We start from the raw sequence: 20,284 nt of genomic DNA on the forward strand, positions 1-20,284 counted from the left end.
TCGTTAATCTATTAATTAAGGATACACAAAAGTTAGTGAGAATTGAATGAAGATAATATATTAGGTTGAGGTACTTCCATCGTATTGAAGGAGGGTCTATGTTATTAAATTGTTTGACAGATTGATGAACATTATATATTAGAGATCATAAGTTAACTGGAAGGGAAATTCAATAAATGAGGGAAATCATGGTATTTACATCAGCATAATGCAGAATGGCGAGACCAACGAATTATGAAATCAATTCACGGAATTAGTAATTGTACCATGTATTGCTCTCACCGATTAGTAGCTGGTACTGGCCTTACTGTAATTTAAGTAAAATTCTTCCATATTTTGTGGAAAGACAAACAAAAATAAAAGATGAACAAGAATCATGCCGAGTACAGAAGGCGTTAGCATGTGAAAAGAATGTAAAGTCGCTCAGAGTGTAAGAATTATATTTTGGAAAATAGTGCAATGATGCCACAAGCCAATTAAAATATTACCTATTTTATTTGTTTTCTGATTAATTGGACAGGTGCGTTATTTTTGATAAAGTGGTATTTATTGTAAGTATACTCAAGTAAGTTGAGGTATTTCCAACACTGACTTGACCATCATTCTTCAGCATGGAAGTTAGCTGGAAATAAATAAATAAATAATGGCAGTTGCTCTGGAACTGCTTGTGAATGAAACTGGATTGTTTAGCAGATATGAATGTTAAAATGATTGTAAATATTAAAAAAAAATGTTGATTGCAAATTGGAACTCTGATAAATACTGCTGCCCTTTCGACATGGAAATAGCAAATGAGATGATTGTTTTAGAGTATCCATACAACTGAGATTTCTTTATATTTTAGCATGTCGTTTAGGTGTGAAAAAAAAGGAAAGGAAAGGGTAAAATTTTGATATTACATGTAATGCACATTAAATGCGAAAGCCTGTATCTCACTGGGCTGCGACAGCTCGCGACTAGTTGGAGACACAAAATTGCGATAATTTTCACTTGGAATCACACTGAATTTATTTTTGCGTATGTCTCACGAATATCTCACATTTGCATACGTCTCACGTCATTGAGAACAAATTGCGATATAATGACGAAACCCTCAGGGGTCCCAGGACACATTGCCATTTTTTTCTCCAATCAGTCACAATTTCGTTTCATAGGTCGCCAATCCCTCACAAAGTTGTCTCACATTTGTCGCACCTTCTGACTCACGGAAACTAAATTGAGAAGGGTTCGAGACAACCGCGACGACTCTGCGACTATTTTGAGAGAAAATTTGTCACACGAATTTTATGAACATGTTCAAAATTCAAGCGACACCAGAGCGACGTCTTGCGACTCACGCGAGGAAATTGAGAACCACCGTGAACGTTTCGAGACATTTTTGAGAATCCCGTTCGCATTTTGTCGCGAGCTGTCGGAGGCCAGTGAGATACAGGCTTTAACCTTAACCTTAATTTTGTTTGTTTCGGAGTGTTGAGAGCAGTTGAACGACGCAATATACGATTTTGCCTCATGAAGCTTTGGAAGAACTTCCATCGAAAGATTGGACAATGGGGAGAACCCAGATTTGGGTGATTGGGCATTCAACATGTGATCATGACACTACCCCCTTCCTGAAGAGATAAGATGAGTATGATAAAGAAAGGAAAAGAGAGAGAGAGAGAAAGAAAAAACCCACTGAAGAGAAGGTTGGACAAGCCAAACCCCAGCAAGGCAAAGACTTAATATCGCCGTTGCATGGTGCCTGCCTGGGGGAATGACCCTGACCACACTCGCAAATTGCTGTTCCGCAGATACATCGTGAACTTGTCGTGGTCGCACAATGCATAATGAAGGCCTTGAAGGTCCATATGGCGAGTCATCTGCATCGTGTGTTCAATGGTGCGGGTGAGGCTCGTGTAGCCATCACAGCTGCCTCCAACATGCACAGCTCGCTTGGTGAATCAAACCTGATTGCATGAACTGCTGCTACGAGGCCACAAACTCTGCTGGGGCTGGATCTCTGGGTCACATATCGAATCGTTTTTGTTTCCTTCAACCCAGTGTCAGGTCCAAGCTCGTACCTGCCAAGATCTACCTTCTCTGCAGCTCAAGGAGCGTCTAGACTGTTTCCCGTTGGGTGCTGCTCTATCTCCACCCTGACTTGCTTATCTTCTGGCCGTGGGTCGCACATCTTTTCGATTTGTGACACCTGCTGATGAACAGGCCATGAAATAAATGAAAACACACTCACTAACCTGGCTGGGACAGTATTTAAATGTTCGTCGTCCAGTATCCTTCTCCTATGAGCGCTTGCTGCCATTATTGATTGAATTTGTTTGAGGGATACATTTTCTCCACTAAGAACGGGGTATGATGATCATGTGTCATATAATTATTCAAATTTTTCCTGATCAGAAAAAAGGGGCGGATGTGGAAGAAAAATAATTATATTCATGTATTCTCAATTATAATTGTTGCTGGTACTTTATAAATTTAATTTTTGTACAACAGTCAAATTGGCTGTTAGTAATGTTTCCATTTTCTCAAGAGTCTTTTGACCAAATATTGAAAAATGGAATATCTTACTTTGACAAAAGGTCTTGCTCGCTGCATAGAAACAGGGTGACCTGTTTAATAACACTGCAACTTTTGCCATGATTGTGTCATTCTCTCCCTCCCACCCAAAGTGGACACATATTGCAGTTTTGAGTTATTTTGCCTCATGCTTATCAACTCATCCCATTGATGAATTGCCAAATGTCTCACCCTCCCATTTTTTGGTATGTCAAATTGTGTATAAGAGGGATTACTTTGGGCTTCTGTTTCAGTGAAGTCCATTTGAATGTTTCGGTGATTCATTGAATTAAATGTTCTTCGCCGTATATACGAAATTAAAGATTCTCCTTTTGTACTCCAGTCTTATTGTTGTTGATTCGGCGGCGCCTAACAGCACTGCCGTCTCAGGGGTTATATCGCCGGCTAGTTCGGCACAGGTCTAGGGTCACGTGCCTCAGATCACGATACTAAAGTACCCCTGTGCCTTGCCAGTTGGGTATATACACCCCGGCTACAGACTGGGTTTGATCAGAGACCGAGCGAAGTCTGCCGCAGTCTGTAGCCAGTTTGGTTATAAATACAAATCGAGCGATTGTTCTTCAGCACGGTACGAATATATTCAATGCGTCAAATTTCGAATGAATCAGCCAGATTTAATGGGGAAACATCGGGGAACACGACACAAGCAAAGCATTCGCGAACGTTATAATTCATCTATAACCCGCTCTTATCTAGGGAGCTATGGGTAAGGGTTTCGCAGGGTGGGGGGGGGGGGGAGTCACTAGCAAAATAAGCATTAGGCCTGGACAACATACATACAAGACACGGAGTACTTGGTGGTGCCTCATGGACGAGAGGAAAAGTGTCGAAGGCACGAATGTGGCTCGTGACAAGCCGATGGTGTCGGATTCGAGCTCCCAGCTCGAGCATGCAGCGTGGCAAAAATGGCAGCGACGTACTCCTATCGGCACCCCTCACGCACGCAACCTCAGTGCATCCAGCCCCTGTTAGGTCGATGGCACAAGAGCGAAATATCTATGGTGTGTTCTAGCTGGTTCTTCACAAGGTCCAGTATGCAAATCCAGGCCTAGCCTGTACACCAGACGAGGCCAAATCTGGGTGTTGGACTCTGCAGGTGGATTGATGGGATGAAAAGACGTGGTCGAGCCATGCAGGGAGTAAGGACAGTCAAAGGCTTTGTGGTTGGACCTAGGATGAACCTGGGGACGACCTGCATGCTGGATCCATGGCCAAGGAGGAACAGCTCGTCAAGTCACTCTTCATAAATATCTTTGTCATCAAAAATATCTTAGCATAGTCATAAATATCTTTGAAGTGCATGGAGGTAGGGCATTGATAAGTGCTGAGTCATCAATGATGACTGCATCTCCCCTTGGTTCTCTGTCTGGGATGTTCACTTGTGCTTCAAGAATTTCAGCCAGCTGTGACTTCAAATTTTTTTGAAAAAAAATTTTTTTTTTCAAATTTTTCAAAATTTGGATTTTCAAATGGCAGATTTGATCAGAAAGCCCTGCAGAACAGAAATGCCAAATTTGATGCTTGTATCATAATTTGCACGATTTTTCTACCATCTATTACACTATTGTAAGCCAAGGACTTCTTAACGGCCGCAACTATTCCCACGTCCTTGTGGTGGTGTTGGCTGGGGGGGGGGAGTTTTGCTCAAATCGTTCACAAACTGGTTGGCCACGGCTGACGGTCGACTCAAGTTAGGGTAGGAATTTGTAATTTGGCCAGTGACGGATACAGCCAGCCTACTCTTCGCGAAGTACACCGTGGGACCTTTACTGTCCATCAACTAATGCCAGTTTAAGGTCAATCATAGGGACGAACACACATCGATGAATCACCCTGCCTTTGAAACACCGGGTTCACAGTTTATAGCTGGGTTGAAATTCGAACCTAGCCTAGACAGCTTAGAGTTGAGTCTGCCTACCTCTCAGCCAGCCCCATTTCACAATGCATATGCATGTACCCTTCTTTAGTATACAGATCACCTTAACATTTGGACTGATTTCAGGAGCCATTGTACTGTGCCAACTGGATGGGACAACTCTTGGTGCAGGCCAATTGCTCAGTGAAAATGCTCCTTTAAAATAAAATAAAATCAGTAAATTAATGCTCCAACGCTTCAGTGGAGTAATGGTCAGAGCGTCTGCTCTGAGTCTGGGAGGTTGGTGTTAAGCCCTGCTGAGTCATACCAAAGAACTTTAAAATGGTACGTTCTGCTTCCTCATTTGATGCTGATCATTTTAAAATACAAGTGAAATACCGAGATTCAAACTCAGGCAAGACAGCTTAGAGGCGAGTGTGCATACCTCTAGCTGCGACCTATCTTCACCAATATGGTGGTATTAAAAAAAATCACTTCCACTTCACTGTGAAGCTCAGCGGTGTGTTCGGTTACCCAGTTTGTTGTGGAGCGCTCGCCAAGTAGCTTCAGCACTCAAGCAAGCACTCCATTTGAAACTGTTGGTAAGGAATGGCTGGCTTGGCAAGCGCTAGCTGGCTGCTTGGTAACTGAACAAACCTTCGTGTTTGCTTTGGTTTTAACCTCCGTTTAAATTGAGGGAAATGAAACATTTTGAATCATTCTCACCCAGATTTCAAACTCACTTTAATGTTCTTTTAACGTTCTTTAAATAAGGTGATTTGTAATCGAGGCTACCACCAGGGGTGCTACACGATACACATTTCCACAGAGAAAATTGGGGTCTTTCCCTCCACCCCACCCTGAACCCCCTCCCCAGATATGCCACCCTGATAGAAACCATACTTGGGGTACCCTTGGTCCAACAGCCAACTAGCTTAACCTGGAAGTGGAGTATATATATAATGTTTTTGGGATGATTTGGGTCACTGAGTCCATAAATAATAAGAACCCGCTTGATGACACCGTCACCTTGGGGCATTTTTCTTATTTGCATAAAACCAAGATGGCCCCTGGTGTTCCAGTGAATATACTATAATTAAGATATCTCGGCTTCTAGAAGGGATGTTATAAAATCTAAAATGTTTCAACGGGGCTTTAAGACATTAGGATCCCAATGGAAGAACTTTTATTATGATTTGACAACTCCTTAATTTGCATAAATCCAAGATGGCCGCCGTCAAACCTCTCGGGAGACAGGTTTCATGTCACCACGTTATCTAATTATTATTTTGGGCTCAGTGACCTAAATCAACCAAAAAAAAATGGATATACTCCACTTCCAGGTTAAGCTCGTTGGCTGCTGGACTATCCAGGCATTATTATACTGGTACGTTATGACATACAGATGTTACAACCTTGGAGTGGCAAACCACTACTACTATACAGTTCAATGTGTCGTTTTTTTCTAATGTGTGAGGTCGAGTGAGGGGACCCCTGAGTGAGTCATTATACCAGCTTGTTGTGCATTATGTCACTTCCTTCTCTCTCTCTCTCCTTCTGGCGGATATGTGTACTTGAGGTAATGAAGTCACCGCTGGTGTCATCAATGGCATCACCTGAGGCAGGACTTTGGGTGTGCTTCCCCGACAGGGTAGTGATGCAGCTTTCCATCGGCCACACAATCGTTGGCAAGACACAGTGTCGCTATTGGCTGGAGCTGCGTGGCGTCCTCTGGGCCACCGGCAGAGAAATGCTGCCTCAGCAGTCACTCCGGATCACGAAGGAGGAGAGGGCAGAGTCGAGAGGGAAGCAGTGGATGTCAGTGCCTCCTCGGATGATATTCTCTCTTGGTTCTGGATCGCTTTCTTTGCTGGAACCTATCCCTGCACTCTCTCCATTTTGTTCCCTCAAAGTGACCAAAATATTTGCAAAGCCTCACCCGCTTTTGTGTACATCAACGTGTTGCCAACGTGGGCTCATGGCGAGGTTAGTTTTCTTGTTCTGAAAGTTTATGTTTACTTTTATAGTATATTCATCATCTGTCTTCATCCTGCCAGATCTGTCCATTTGTATCTTATGCCCGTGTCCTTTTAAATAAATAAATGCATATTTTGTTGTGCATATCTACTTCTTCAAGAGGATTGTTAAGTTGTGCGTAAATGTTCTGTACTGCGCTAACCCGTGCGTCACTGGATTCGGAAAAACAAAAAAAATTGGATATCCCTGGGGGAATCGTCAAATATCCTCCTTCCATTTGGATGAGTGTGGCGTACTAAGCTTCACGCCATGATACACACATAGCTATGCGCTTCCGGCTGCACATCATCCAAATTTATATCCTCAAAAGTGTTATTAAGCCGGACATTTGAGGGAGTAGTACCTACCGCCATGGACGGTCATCACTCATGAGACATTTCTCAATCAATGACTTCATCAGCTATACACACATGCTAAACGCGTTAAAGCAGATATTGTGACCATCCAAGTGGGTGGTAATTCAGTGTCGAGACAAAGTGGGAGTGTTCATATACATATATAGCTCATTTATTATGATAAAAATGTACAATCGTTCAAGGTAACATAATGTACACGTCATGATTCTGTGCACGAATGTCACACCACTTTTAACCTGGAGGCTTTCGATGTCGTCGTCAAGCGATTTCAAACAACTTTGTTCGTGATCTTCCCAATCTCATCTATTTCACACTCCACCGTGTCACCTCTCTGAAAAAGGGGGAAAAAAAAAAAAGAGAAAAATTAATGATGTTCATTTGAGAATCATTTGCTCGCAATTTCTGGGGAGACTGTGTTGCTTTAAGTGGTTATTGCGGAATTATTGATTTGCAGTACGCGGTCGAGTTCAACGGGAGCACGAGGGCAGGCAGGGAGGCATTGCCGTGCACCCGGGGGAATGAGGCTGAAGGTGAGACGATCTGCAGTTTCTTTTTTCCTTCAATGAGAGTTGATCGAATTACAGGATTTGGATACAAAGCATCCGGTTCAAAAGAGCAAACAAAATTCGTTTTCCTTTTATATGATGATGCACACACACACACACACACACACACACACACACACACACACACACACACACACACACACACACACACACACACACACACACACACACACACACACACCTATTGAGATTGGTGGGCTCGGTATGTGTACATCGTTTACATCCCTGCAACTTTATGTAAAACCACTACAACCTCTTCTCCCTCTTCCTCTCCCTTCTAACCACACGCAGAGAAAAACATTCCACAGCTCACCGCTACTCCCACATAATCCAACAACATTGCTCCTACTACTCCTAAACGACCAGATTGCAGTGTTCAATGTTCATCACCCTTCCCCCTCGCATTATTTACACAGGAATCACTTTGTAGAAAACCCACATTGCCCACACTACGACACCACTCCATTACTCCAGACACATCGCAGGCCACCTACTCTCCACATGTCCTGCATTCGCTCAACACAGACATTCCTTTTAACGCTACTTCCTCAGAAGATCTCTGGGAGCGACCGGTCGAAGTTGGCTGATAACTTGGGTCCATCAGCTTCGCAAGTGTGTGACGCCGAGGCTACAGCAACAACGATCAATCACATGCAATAAAACTGTCGAAAAATCTTATACATGTGGAAAGCAGACTGTGGGGCTCACCTTCAGGAAAACTGGTGGTTTCCGAAACACCCCGACTCCTGGCGGGGTTCCAGTCAGGAATACGTCTCCAGGATAGAGAGTTACAAACCTCGACGCAAGAAATGGATTTATCAAACCCAAATATATCTAATCTATCAGGCACAAGCAATTCTTAAAAATCAGCAAAGGCTGCAACCTGAAACAAGTGTTCATAATTCAGGTACAATCACTATAAACGAGATAGATCAGATAGCTATTGATAAACATCATGCTTGCAGTGTTAAACAGGACTGTCAGATCGATGAATGATAACTAGTTATCACAGATAAGGCACAGAGAGTAGTTTAGTACCAAGAGGGGCAATCCCCCTCCACACACTGACCCAGAACGAGCTTCGGTGTCTAATTCAATTCACTGTATATATATATATATATGAGAGAGAGAAAAAAAAATCAACCATTTTATTTATTCATCATTGCTGGGAGTGCAGCTGTGCCGCTGATGCAGTGCCCCCTGCTGGTTAAAGCAGGAATTTGGAATTTGGCCACGGTGCCGGTGAACACCCACCTACTCTTTGCGAAGGACACCGTGGGATCTTTAACGTCGACCGACCAATGCCGGCAGATGGGATTTCCGTTTAACGTCCGTCCGAGGGACGGCACACACGAGATGATGACTCGCCCCGCCTGTAAATTTTGGTTAAAAAGATAAACCACAATGCAACACATTTCAAGCTGCCTTTTGAGCCAGTGCATCTGCACCATTACAAGCTGATGACAAGCAGGCATAGAGAGGCATTAAACCTTCAGCCATGCACAAACAAACGGTCCATCAAATAAAACCTTACCGGGACACCCAGGAGACCAAGAATTCGGTCTTGAACACCATTTGTTCCGTGTTACTCTCCTGCATAACCTGCCCGTTCACCCGACAGCAAATGCCCAACTTGTGAGGATCTGCAGGGTGTGAACAAAACACACGTGAGAAAGTTGATCTTTGTCTTTTTTTTTGAAATCAAACCAACTTTAAACAATCTTTGAACCAAGACACCTGAAAAGTGTCCAGGTTTCGGAAGGTGGCCAACATGGCTGCTGTAATCAAAATGGCCTGAGCGAGGGAACGCCGAAGGTGTGAACCAAACGCAAAAGCTGCTTGGAGAAATGACTCATCGGCATTTGTTCATTCTGGAAAAGTACGTGTAGTATAACTGGGAAAAGCTGGACAATGGACTCACATTCATGTGTGTTGTCACGTCAGATGGTCCACTGATGTCCAGGGTGTGTACAAAGTCTCGTTACCCCCTTTCAGCATCGTCTGTCATGTCGTGATTTTTGTAGTGGTTTTGTTACCTCTTTTGTGAATTTTTGTATCGCGATATACGTCAAAAGAAGAACTGAAGGAGGCTGTACGCGATGTGTTCTCAGATTACTCCAGTGATGCTACGTTGAAGGTCAACACTGAACCTGGTGACGTATTATTCTGTGCCTCTGAATATGATGGTGCACATACCGACTTGAATCGACACACAAACCTTTTTATGGTGCAAATTATAATTTGGCTGAAGACAAAACCACTCTCCTGTGTTCATAGTTTCCATTTAATGCTCTTATGTCTTTATTCTTTCATTAATAAAGTTGTAGAGATGGGGTAGTGGGACTTTGTACTCACCCTGTAGGTCTAATCATATCTACGCGAATGGCCAAACGATCTCGCAAGTCGCTGCGAGTGGACGGCGTTTGCCTTCCCTCTCCATGCTCTCATAGCGGGAGTCTTCGTTACAATTTAACATCACTCCAAGGACGTTCAATATGGCCGAAACGGGCGGTCTTTCCCACGTGTGGGACGTGAAAGGCAGGAAGACACTTCATATAAATAACGGTTCATTAAAAAATAAATGACATGGAGAGTCGAGACAAAACTCGGAACAGATCCGGCACACAACGAATAAGGGGAGGGAAAGTCATACACTTACTATACAATAAAACTAAAACCCGTCGAACGGTGCGAACACACGGAGTTGTACAACGAAGGGGACAGGCAAGGACTTGAGCAAATGAACAGACAAGAAAACCTCTGTTTACGAAGGCAAATCCTGGTGGTCGGACATCTCCGTACCGCTTCGATACAGCAAGGCCAGATGAATTAACAACGACCTGAAGCGATGAATGGTGAGTTGGCCGGATTATCCTCGGGGTAATAAACAGCGTCCCGGGTAGAGGGTTCACAGCCGATGGAGTTCTCGGGCCAAGAGCGTTTATGCATGAGGCTTTTGTCAGCAAAGGACCGCCAGAAAGCATCTGGTCCTGGGATTAACCGTCCCACCGCCCGGGGACAATGTCCCGACATCGTCTCGCCCACTCGGGGGCTTTCCATGGCCTTACTGCAGCGTACTATACTGCTAGGCATGTGGTCCTCCACAAAGCGCCCAGTGGGGGGATTCCCCAAGACGTAGCGCTTATGTACTTGTTCCCTCACCTCTCGGCAGGAGGTCTTACAGGAGACGGTCATTACCCTATGATGCTTCATAAGGGACGATCACTACCTCCTCAGTGCAACTATTACGTATAACCTATGTATCTTCAACATGTCCCAAACCTAACCTACTGAAGCACACGTACCATGCTATCTTAATACGTTCCAGTTATCGTTCCCCTCACCCTGCCTCCCCCTTCTAAGTAACAGTAGATGTCCCAAAGGCAGCAAGGCACAAAAAATATATTGTACACTAGTATAAAGGTTGGAAGGAAATCTTTATTGAAATAGTGGAAAGTTTTTTTTTGTTTTTCCAAACTGATTGTTTAAATCAAATGGTTGGAGACTTGTTTCTTTCTTTACTGATCCATGTTCACTCGATTCCCATTTCTGCTCACTCGCACCAACCTTGGGAAGCGTTTGCTTTCAAAAACAAAACCTCCATACGAGTCGAGTTTTGCCTTCATCCTGGAGTGAACTGTGAGGACAGCAGTTTTGGCTTGCATTTGGGGCAATCCTTAAGGGATCGTAAATCTGAAAGTGGTGTGGTCAATCCATCATCGTTTCGGCATTCACAGAGGACTTTGGACCTCCGTTCGACTCAGACGATCCGTGTTAGCGGACCCTCCGACGTGACAATACGTACTTACCTTTAGAATAAATTTCAAGGAAACATGTCAGTGTTTCTTGGACTTGTAAAGTACCTCATTCCAGGAAGCTTTTGAACACACCGTGTAAAAACAAAACTGAACTGAACAGTTAAATTATTTTCGAGTGTTGGATGGGAGGTTGAGGGACTTCACTATTACTCATCATAGAGTAAGACAATGTATGACTAATGTGCAAAAGTGATGTGCAGTGGTGCGACGGACCAGACAATCCAATTTTGGTGACAAGTGCCGGTCCCAGCGGACAGAAGGAGTCAAAGGTCTTCCCAAGCAGCCACTGGCGCCCGTTCCGCTTCATCTGCCAGTCTCGTGCGCTGACATCATGAGAAACCGCAAAACCTGCCACGTGCTCCATGGCTCTGTCTTCCTATGAAAGGAAAAGGTGCGTGTTAGAAGCAGTTCCGAACTCTCCTTTAGGTGTCCTCAGCGTTGCAAGATGGAATCAACTTCCTGGAGGTTTAGTTGAGTTTTTCACTTGACCGAGCAAATGCATGGACGATCAGAATTCCCTCACTAATTTGGTCTGCTGGTTGCATCATCACTCAGTCACCACTATATCATATGTCGTCATGAGCAAGTCGAAATAAAAAAATAAAGAAACTAAAGAATTCATAGAACTCGAGTTCATCTGGACATATCGAGCATTCGGGGGTACAGTTTGGCATCCCGACTTGCTCTCCAAACTATCTGCTCACGGCATCCAAGTCCAACTTCTCACGGGGCTGAGACTTCCTCAAATCTCGTAATCAACGTGTGACCCTCAACGGGATCCTCCCATTGTCAAGGCTGGTGTCCCCAAGGCAGTGGCCCGGTCCTGTTCCTAATCTTCATCAACGACCTTTCTGACTATCTGGAGAATCCTCTCTCTCTCTCCCCTTGCTGATGAATCCAGCCTTTGCCGCAGCATCCCTCATCTTTCAGATAGGCAGGAAGGAAGCGGCCTCGATCATTTCTGCCGATCTTTATAGAATCGCATGACAAATCTTACACTCTCACTCTGTCTCTCCAAAAAGACCATCTGGCAAAAAAAAAAACTCCCACATACTTCGTCAATAAACCTTTTCAAGAAGTTCAGTCCCTCAAATGTTTGGGCCTCAGCATCAGCCACGATCTTTCTTGGACAATCCACGTTTAACTTGGCCTCCAAAACCTACTGCCTCCTTTCTGATCTTACACCTTCTGCCCTTTCCGTGCTCTGTACTCCATTCCCCCCTCCCCCCACGTTTTTTTTTCTGTAGGGTGCACACGATCCATCAGTAAATCCCTTGTGGTGAAACTCCCAAAATCCAGGCTCACTGCTCACCTCCACTCATTCGTTCCTCTTTTCTTTTGCTATTTAATCCTTCTGTCCTACTGTTGGTTCCACCTTTCCCACTGTTGTTTTCATTGTTTTGTACTGGCCTACTCTGCGTTCTAGCTGATCCATGTATGAGCTAAGACTCTGTATAAAAAGACCTGTAAACACTATTTAAAAAAAAAATTGCAGTAACATCAGTTAAACAAGGGTCCTGAATTCTTAACTAGGAGAAGATAACTAACCATTTGCACATTTATCAATTATATGAGAAACTCAGAACCTGAGATAACACAAACATATCTGGAGCTATTCATCCTCATGGAAACAAGTTTGCTTGTTCTTTTTAACTCAAACTTTCAGTCATAGAATTCCAGAACAAGCCATGGATTGTTGGTAAAACATTGGTAAATAGAAGGGCACTTGGTGGAGCGCATACCTCCGCCATGCAATGCCTGATCCACGAGAACATATCGGACCCAATACATTTTTGAGATATCATGCTATATATCGTTTTTGGCCCCGTCTCTCAATGGTAAAGAATCAATCACTCTAAAAAAATTAAATAATTATCGTATCCAGATCCGGATTTGGATCTTCACCAAAATCCAATCACTTTGTCCTTGTTACACCACCCAATGTGTCCACCAAGTTTCGTCCGAATCCATCAACAACTTTTTGAGAAATCGTGCTATATAATCGTTTTTGGCCCTATCTCTCAATGGTGAAGAATCACTTTAAAAATTTAGTATCTGGATCCGCATCTGGATCTTCATCAAAATCGAATCAGTTCGTCCTCGTCACACACACACACACACACACACACACACACACACACACACACACACACACACACACACACACACACAAGTCCACCAAATTTCATCCGAATCCGTCCACAACTTTTTGAGATATCCTGTACACAAACAGACAGGGGAGTCATTCCATTTGAAATCACCAAATTTAAGAAAATGTTCCCAGTTGACCCCCTCAGATTTACTTTAATCTTTCATGAAATAGTTCCCAGGTATCAAAATGAAGCTGTGTAAAATTTTAGGTCCATAGAGGCGGTCAATTCCGAGATATTGAGGGTTGAAAATGTGGTTGTGGCCCTATTTTTATGGTCGTTGCGAGCATCACAAAATGAACGGCTACTTTTAAACTCGACAACTGTATTATATATGACTGGTTAAAAAAGTAAACATGCATTTGAATACTACGACCATACAGTTATTACCTGAAAAAAAATTTCAAGCTTCTGGGATTGGTCAATAAAAATATATGGGGTCTCAAAGTTGGGTCTTCATACAAAACCAACATTTTTTTCTGGATTTCAACTGATCAGGTCATAAAAATGAATAGAGGTAAACTCAGTTTTATGTTTGTTTCTTACAGAGCAGTTATAGAAGAATAATCTCTTAAAATTTCAAGGCTCTAACATTAATATTTAAAAAGTTGTGGGATTTTAAAAGTAGCCGTTCATTTTGTGATGCTCACAACGACCATAAAAATAGGGCCACAACCACATTTTCAAGCCTCAATATCTCGGAGTTGACCGCATCTATGGACCTAAAATTTTACGCAGCTTCATTTTGATACCTGGGAACTCTTTTATGAAAGTTTAAAGTAAATCTGAGGGGGTCAACTGGGAGGCCTCCGGTGATATGAGGTGGAATGGCTCAGGGGTGAAAACATAACTTCCTTCACTTTCAGTTACAGAGGTAAAAATGCATCGAGGTGGAGCTGGGGAGACCTTTAAATCTTATTTACCACTTTCTGAGAATAGTATTAATGTTAAGGACTTTAACCAAGATTGTAGTCAGGCCTAAACAGAGAGGCAACTCCAAGTACCAATTCTAAATCCCACAAGGGTAAGATATGTTCCAAAATGAATGTTTCTCATACCTGTATGTGCTTGCCTTTTTTTCCGATGACAAAAGCCAACTCGACTTCCCAATCAAGTTCCTGAAATGCCACAAATACTGCATGAAATAACCAAAACAAAACCGTCATTTACAAGCACATCAACTTCGCTAACTACAATGAACAACAATATCTCGATGAACATCACACAGAACCAGAACAGTCGACTCGTGTAAAAACAAGTCGGATTTGATGATTGGTGAGACTCGCTCTCTCCGGGAGCAAATTGTGGTGCCAATGTCTCTTAGGCAGGGACCAATGATGAAACCAGTTGCACTATTCCACATGTCCAACCAAAATTGCAAGTCGTCTCCCCAGATTGGCCTAATCGTTTTCGATTCTACGAGGGTGGGCCAAAAAAAGAGACAATTACGATTTCTGGAAGACTAGCCGAACTAGAACGGCACTCTTCGACTATACATACTTGCACCAAGATAGATTTAAATCCCTTCAGCTGTTCTCAATGATGACATTTTTTATCTGACAGGACCTCTGACCATTGAACTGTTGATGCTGAAATCTAATCACTCCATCTTTGCATCATAATATAAAGTTATACCAAGTTTGGTAAAAATCCCATCACAGGTTCACAAGTTAGCGCGGTAACAGAATTTTTACATTCCGGGACTTTTGACCTTTGACCTCATGATCTAATCAGTTTATCTTTACATCTTAATACATACTTGCTCCAAGTTTACTTAGAACCCTTCATCTGTTCTTAAGTTATCTTGGTAAAGAAAACTTATCACAGATGGACAGACGAATGGACAACCCAAAAAAACAATGCCTCTGGCGACTTCATCAGCAGAGGCCTCAAAATGAGGGGGGGGGGGGGAAGCAGTTTATTGACACAATTACAAGATTACATGACACATCAATCACTAATTTGACAATTATTTAAATGTCATATGTCGTAACCTGAAAAGAGAGAAAAGTTTAAGAGTTTGCAGAATGTATGGTGTATTAATTCATATATTTTGAAATTGTTGTTTTTTTGGCCCACTCTGTATGATTATCAGACAAACAAATACAGATAATTTCATTATCAACTATATATATGTATATATATATATATATATATATATATATATATATATATATATATATATATATATATATATATATATATATATATATTTCTTCTTCTTCTGCTTTCGGCTGCTCCCATTCGGGGTCGCCACAGCGGATCATCCGTATGATCCGCATAGTGATTTGGCACATGTTTTACGCCGGATGCCCTTCCTGATGCAACCCTGGTCACCTCTTACGACACAGGGATATGGTACACCTATTTTAACCAGGGTATACACCGGCCCAATATACTGGTACTCATTTTGCCGACCTCGGAAGGATGACAGAATGAGTCAACCCCCTGGTGTATTCATTCAGTGGCCCAACGGGGCTTGAACTCACGACCTTTTGGATCCCAAGCCGCTGCCCTAACCACTGCGCCAACACCAGGCTTATATATATATATATATATATATATATATATATATATATATATATATATATATATATATATATATATATATATATATATATATATATATATATATATATATATATATATATGTGTTAGGGTGTTCCAAAAAAATGAAAGTTTGATTTTTGCTGCTCCCTCATTTTGCCTTTGTTCCAATACCCAATAAGAACTTATAGGTCAAAAATGAACAAAATTCCATGATATTTAGGGGTTCCTCAAGTTGGCACAATTATGTCCATTATGGAGAGGGCATTTTGCACTACAATGTCAAAAAGCTCATCTCGGTCTCCTTGGAAAAACTATTCTTTCATCCTATATGACTGCTGTGGTTTTTGAAAATATCAAACAACCATATTAATTGTGAAGTGTACTGCGTTGTGCATATTCGACGGCAAGTTGTCAGTTACAGTTTGGCAAATTTCAACAATATTGTGCCAACTTGAGGAACCCCTAAACATCCTCTAATCTGCTTCATATTTGGTGTGTATGTTTCTACTGTCAAATGGAACAAAGGCACACCCAGGGGGCATGAATATTCATACTTTTATATTTTTTACCCCCTATTATATATATATATATATATATATATATATATATATGTATATATATATATATATATATATATATATATATATGTATATATATATATATATATATATATATATATACATATACATACATATATACATATACATACATATATATATATATATATATATATATATATGTATAAACCAGTTCATTTTTGGATGACGGGCAGGGTACTTACCCGACAGGGAATGCTGTTCCAAGCATGCAATGCTTACCTTTATTTGGGCGGTGTATGGGCAAAATAAATAAATAAATAAATAACCCGGGTTACGTGCATGAAGTAAAAAACATACCTCCTGCTTATAATTCAAAACGCCTCACTTCACTGGGAAACATGGGGACAAGAATCCTGCACTGTAAATGGTGGAGACTTGTAATACCCTCCCCCACCTGGAGGTGGCGCTACACGATACACATTTACATAGAGAATTTGCATTCCCCCTCCCCTCCACCCAACCACCCCACTTACCCCTCAAAGACCAACGGCAAAGATTTCAAAAAATCATAATAATTTTAAAAAACCTTATACATTAATTGGGGTCATGCTGATCCTCTGCAGCAAGTTTGGATGTAATTGGCCCAGAATTGTAAGAGGAGTAGCGCAACAAACAACCAAACCCACAAACACCGATCCATGAATTATGGTAAGGATGTTTGCATGTATGTGTGGACTGACTGCATTCACCCCATTGGTTGGATATCTGGCACAACTCCACCCACAATTGTAACCTGAGAAAAACAAAAACAAACAAACATACGTCCAGCATTTTATGAAGGTGCATAGGCCTCAAGCATCAGGCCTCTGGTGTCAGCCCATGACTCAGTGCAACTGGAATTATCTGAGCTAGATATCCACAGTTTATTACACAGTAAACCCTTAAATATTGTGGGGGTTACGTTCCTGGAAAATGCCACGATATTCAAATCCACAATAGTTAAAACCAAGGGCCTATGGGAAAAGGGGGGGTTAGGTTTCTGGGCTTTGAGAAAATTGAAAGGAAGGTGGGCGGCATCCAAAAACAAACATGTAAAATAAATATATATTGGATTTATGATGAAGTATCCCGCTGCGCTGAAGCAGAATAAACAAACAAAGGCAGATTAAACGTGGCCCCTCCCTTCCGTAATGTGTCCAAAGCACTCACCATTCCTCCCCTATTAATCATTTAAATAGTTTCCCTTTGTAATCTGTCAATGTATTTCTTTTATAAATTGTACTGCGGCTCCGTAAACCAATGAATAAATGAAGCAAGGAGAAAAAAAATAAAGACATAAAATGACATAAGCCCCCCCCCCCCCACCGTGGTTTTAATAATTTTGCTGAAGGAGTTAAAGGGCCATGTCACGTGACCATTCAAATCAGACCACTTTAACTCCATGCAGCAAAATTACGAAAACCACGGGGGGGGGGAGCTTATGACATTTTATGCCTTTCTCTCCTTGTTCACAACTAAAATCTCCATCGGTCCACCAGTCAGCCATCTTGGATCTGATCTCAGAAAAAAAAATAACATGTATATGTCGGCCATCATTCTTTATCTGTGTACCAAGTTTGAACAAGACCGGTAAATGCCTATCCGAGAAATAGTCGAGAACGTGTTCAACATCGGGTTTTTGCAGCTAAAATGGCCGCCAGTCGGCCATCTTGGATCGAATCGTGATACAAAATGATGTGCAGATGCACACCATCATGTATTGTCCTTGTGCCAAGTTTGAACAAAATCAGTCCATACATTTCTGATATATAACTGCGGGAGGACGAGACCCAATCTAAAAGCCCCCCCCCCAGCCATTTAATGCTTTAACCAAGTCCAACGGGGGCTAATAGAATTAAAATCACTTTTGTCCATCGTTTTACACTTCAGCACCATGACTAACGGTGCAGGAAAAACAAACAAAAGGCTCGTGGTGCGAGATAACCATCATAACTCTACTCAAAATCCACAATTGGTCGTAATTTAGCCCTACAACAACTAAATTGGTACATGAGGAAGTTGCCGCGATTGGTCAAAACCGAGACATTCAATCCCGCGATATTTAAGGGTTTACTGCATATGCACAAACAGTAGGCATGTTTTTGCTTCATAAAAGTAACCCAGGTTAATTATTTTCGGAAAACGATCGCAGCAGTCTGTGGCCTGTACATTCATCTTTTCTGTTAGTTTTAATGGTCACAATCACCCCCTCCATCCCGCTATGGTGACCCGCTTACAGAGGGAACCACACCCTTGCGGGGGGATTTTTTATGGTGGTCACGATCTGACCCTTGGGTATCTTAAACACGAACGGGTAAACAAACTTTGAGTGGAGATTGGCCCAGCTGTGTATTTTTTTCTGTAATTTTCAGATGTACACATACATACAAAGAGCAGATCGCTTCATTTTATATTGTAGGATATTATTGAAAGAAAAAAAATAAATAAAAAGGTCCAAAGCAGTCTCTAAGAGGATTCACCTCAATTAGAATTTAATGCATTTGGTCCGACAAATTAGTGGAGACAGCGCATTTCTAGGCTTTCGAATGGGTTTGATTCCTGACCTGACGATCATCTGTCTGAATGGTGTTTCACAAACGAGGCTTTGCATCACCAAATGCACCATCCCTCGGATGTATGACAAACCGCTTTGCCTTCTGCTCGCATTAATTGGTGTATGTTAAAATAAAAATAAAAAGAAACCCAACAGCACTAGTCCTCACCCATTTTCCTCTTTGTTCCTCGGATGAGCCTGGTAATTTGGCGCCTGAGTTGGGTTTAGTTCCATTCTTGTATATATAAGTTTGCATGTTCTGTTTCTTCCCTATCTGTGTATGTAGATCACCACATTTGTTCCGTGTATTAATTATCGTGTCCTGTCCTTCCTTGTTCCCCATATTAATTTTACAATCAAGTAGTATTTGTTTAAAAAAAAAAAAACTTCTTCCAACTTTCTGCCTTCCATGTGAGAAAACGCCAGTCTCAGCTTTATTTCAACAATCCTTGGGGGATGACGAATTGATAAATTAACACAGTGTAAATTCAAAGATCATTTGGTCATTTGCTGGGGTCAAAAACACTCGGCGTGACGGTCAACGCAATAGTACGAAAACAAATCAGTTTTTTCTGATCCAAAAAATTGAACTACCAACAGCAATTTGGTCCACGACAGACTTACGTTGGTCTCATCGGGGTAAAGTATATCATCGTAAGGACCCACGATGCAGCTGGAGAACTTGCTGAAAATGATTGGTTCTTTTGGCACCTTCACATGCTGCTCGAGGCAGTGGTCACGGTAGTTCATTCCCACGCAGATCACCTTGTCTGGTCCGACCACGGGAGCAAGGATACGAGTACTGGACCGTGGAAGCACTGGGGCACCATTTTTGAGGGCCCTGTGCAGTGTGACATGCAAGCACAATCACCATTCTATGCCTGTTGGCAGAGCCAGAGGAAAAAATAAACACGAAACATGGCAAGCATAACAAGATACCTGGGAAATCCATAAAACAAATCCAACTTTACTAATAATTGGTGGTTGAATTCAATGACCAAATATGCAAATCCTGTTCAAATTTCAAGTCAATCGGATGAAAAATTGAGGATTTTAGAAATACCACCTTAGTTGTTGACCTTTGGCCTATGTCGACCTAAAAACAACAGGCGTCTTGCTTAGGAATGATGAACTCACCCATGTCTATTTTACTGGTAATATCATATGAGCCATCAAAACCGTCACTACCGTTAACAAAAAGATAAAGGGGTTAGGTTTAGTTATACTAGCAAAATCACTTGCATGT

General features: G+C 42.0%; 1 protein-coding gene across 1 annotated transcript; it reads right to left on the reverse strand.

The window, feature by feature from the left end:
* Window positions 1–6,946: 6,946 nt before the first annotated feature.
* LOC147033902 (oxaloacetate tautomerase FAHD2A, mitochondrial-like) lies at window positions 6,947–19,929 on the reverse strand. Its single transcript, XM_085872566.1, has 6 exons — window positions 19,663–19,929; window positions 14,415–14,474; window positions 11,420–11,582; window positions 8,923–9,031; window positions 8,097–8,184; window positions 6,947–7,153 (listed from the first exon to the last, which is right to left on the reverse strand). Exons 1-6 carry the CDS (start codon window positions 19,786–19,788, stop codon window positions 7,091–7,093), a joined length of 609 nt encoding a protein of 202 aa, XP_085728692.1. The 5' UTR covers window positions 19,789–19,929; the 3' UTR covers window positions 6,947–7,090.
* Between the last annotated feature and the right edge of the window lie 355 nt (window positions 19,930–20,284).

This window comes from Eptatretus burgeri, chromosome 1 (genome assembly GCF_056783735.1).
Source record: "Eptatretus burgeri isolate ZD-2024b chromosome 1, Ebu_testis_v1, whole genome shotgun sequence".
Lineage (NCBI taxonomy): Eukaryota > Metazoa > Chordata > Myxini > Myxiniformes > Myxinidae > Eptatretus > Eptatretus burgeri.